General features: G+C 41.9%; 1 protein-coding gene across 1 annotated transcript in view; it reads left to right on the top strand.

The window, feature by feature from the left end:
* Positions 1-2,206, top strand: part of ankdd1a (ankyrin repeat and death domain containing 1A) — a 36,239-nt gene that overhangs the window by 9,047 nt on the left and 24,986 nt on the right. Inside the window, exon 2 of the mRNA XM_013913300.1 lies at positions 1,558-1,661. Within this exon, the coding sequence (XP_013768754.1) occupies positions 1,558-1,661 (104 nt within the window). The remainder of the gene's footprint in view (positions 1-1,557; positions 1,662-2,206) is intronic.

Below are 2,206 nucleotides of genomic sequence, written 5' to 3'. Positions count from 1 at the left end.
TACTGTTTAAAAGGGCAGTGTCCCCTAAAAGCCAGCAGATGCTCCTTCACTGTGACGTTTGGACTTGAAATATAGTGGCTGGCACTCCACACACTTGCCCCAGACCTCTCTGATCACCGCCAGTTTGTCTTCATGATGACAACCTGGTGCTGTATCGTGGCTGTCAAAGAGAATCACCCGAAACAACATGTAAGATTATTGGAGTGACATGGTGGCCTGAAACATTGACTGACCAGACGCTGCATCCCATAAACTGCCGGTTGAATATTTCTGGATCTGAATTCATTACTCAACATCCAAAGATTCATCTGTGCTTTGATCTGTTTCTGGGTTACTTCCTTCCAACTTTCTTTGTAACTCTGTTTTTGTTTCCCCTTCAAAGTTTGCCGCTATGGTTTAGATCAACACAGTCAGTAACTGTTCGAAGCAGGATTTGATGTCATCATCCAGGATACAGCAAATTTTGCAGGTTCTAATGAAATTTTCAGCAGAAAACCTAACGTGATTGTCAGGTGGGGATAAGTTCCTGAAGTTCTTGAATGTGACAGCAGCGTCATCTTCATCACTGAATTCCTCCTCATCTTATCTTGGTCTGGATTGCACAAATTATATTCAGTGCTGTCTTTAGCTTCTGACACTTCCTCCTCTATTTCATCCTCATTGTCAGTTTCATTCTCTCACTTGTCCTCACCAGTGTAGTGATCAACTGTGTAATCAAGAGCCTCACTTAGGGTATATCAACCTGCCCTGGTGTTGCCACATAGTTGCCTCTATGCTTTTTTGGGGGGGCTGTGCTTCCAAAAAAGTATTATAAACCAAATTTATGAAACAAGTTTGATGCCTTTGAAACAATGTTTCAACTGTTTGTGAGAACTGCCAACACAGTTGGAGTTGTTCCGTGGAAGAGAGGCTCTACTAGGGAAAATGTTTCTGTAGTGGTTGCCAGGGAACCCAAGGAGTGTGTTTTGCGTTTGAGTGTGTGGACTCTTTTGTGGACAAAGTCATGGAATGTTCAGGTCAGTCTGATGAAACTTTTTTCAAAGCTAAATGTTTTAAATCAGTCAAATTTGACCAGAACACAACATGAGGGTGAAAGAAAGTACAGCTAACAACCATACTAAATTCATTTCCTTTGCAGCCATACGTGTCTCCACAGTTACAAATGGTAGCACAGGTCATGAATGCCAATAGAGATCAAAGACTTAGTTTTAGCTTCAAGCAGAGTGGTGCTGGAACTTGAATGTCATGCTAAAGTCCCTTTATGCCAAAAGAAACTGTGGCAGAAGTGAATTGTTGTGCCACTTGGTGCCACTTGGCTCAGGCCATTTACCTGTGGAGTTAAATAAGCTACATGAATGTGTGAGCCTGAGTGATGCTCAGGCTCACACATTCATGTAGCTTATTTAACTCTTTCTGCACCCCCGTCTTCCTCTTGTAAACTTTTTCTTGGATTATTAACTTTTATGCAATGGGTGGGGTTAGGTTCAAAGGTGGCAAATGACATTTCAACTCCAGCACAGATTTGACGCTTAAGGTTTTTTCTTTGTCTGATTTCAGTGTTGTGGTCTGAAAAGGATTTTCACGATGCTGCCAAAAGAAATGACACATGGAAAATGCAAGAACTCATCAAGAAGGGTGTGGACGTCAATGCCAAAAACAAAGTAAGCATGCTGAAGCACAGACTGTTCTGGATGTCAGCAGTTGATGGCTTTAAAAATCCAAGCCTTGGGTCCTCTAAATTCTCATTTTCTTTTCTTGCCTAGTCTCATTCTGGCTTACTCTGTTATGTGGCCCTGGCCATGTTTTGAATCGGTGTGTCAGTATGTCTGGTCTGTTGTGTATGAGTGTTCGGCACCTTTAAGAGTCTGCAGGTCCTGCTTCTGATTGGGGGAGCTGCATCCCAAACAATTTGTCTGGCAGTTGTGGCTGAAATTTTAGTTGGTCTACTTGACTGTGGTTTGGTTTCAGCAGAACCCCCATTTTTCACTTCTTAACTGGAGTTTGACACTGCTGATATTTTCTTATTTCCTTGTCCTGTTTTATAGAAGTCAACTACCTTTTCCTGCAGTTGTTTGACAATAAATGGCATCAGCCAACCACTAACCATGAGTGAAAGAAATGTTTTTCTTTTATCATCTATATGCATATACCAGAGTATGTAAACTTGGGCGATCGTGGCTCAAGAGTTGGGAGTTCGCCTTGTAAT

Source organism: Pundamilia nyererei, unplaced genomic scaffold, assembly GCF_000239375.1.
Source record: "Pundamilia nyererei isolate P.nyererei 1_Seehausen unplaced genomic scaffold, PunNye1.0 scaffold00124, whole genome shotgun sequence".
NCBI classification, from domain to species: domain Eukaryota; kingdom Metazoa; phylum Chordata; class Actinopteri; order Cichliformes; family Cichlidae; genus Pundamilia; species Pundamilia nyererei.
Note: the sequence above shows the minus strand (reverse complement) of the source record. Positions and strands in the feature narration are given on the sequence as shown.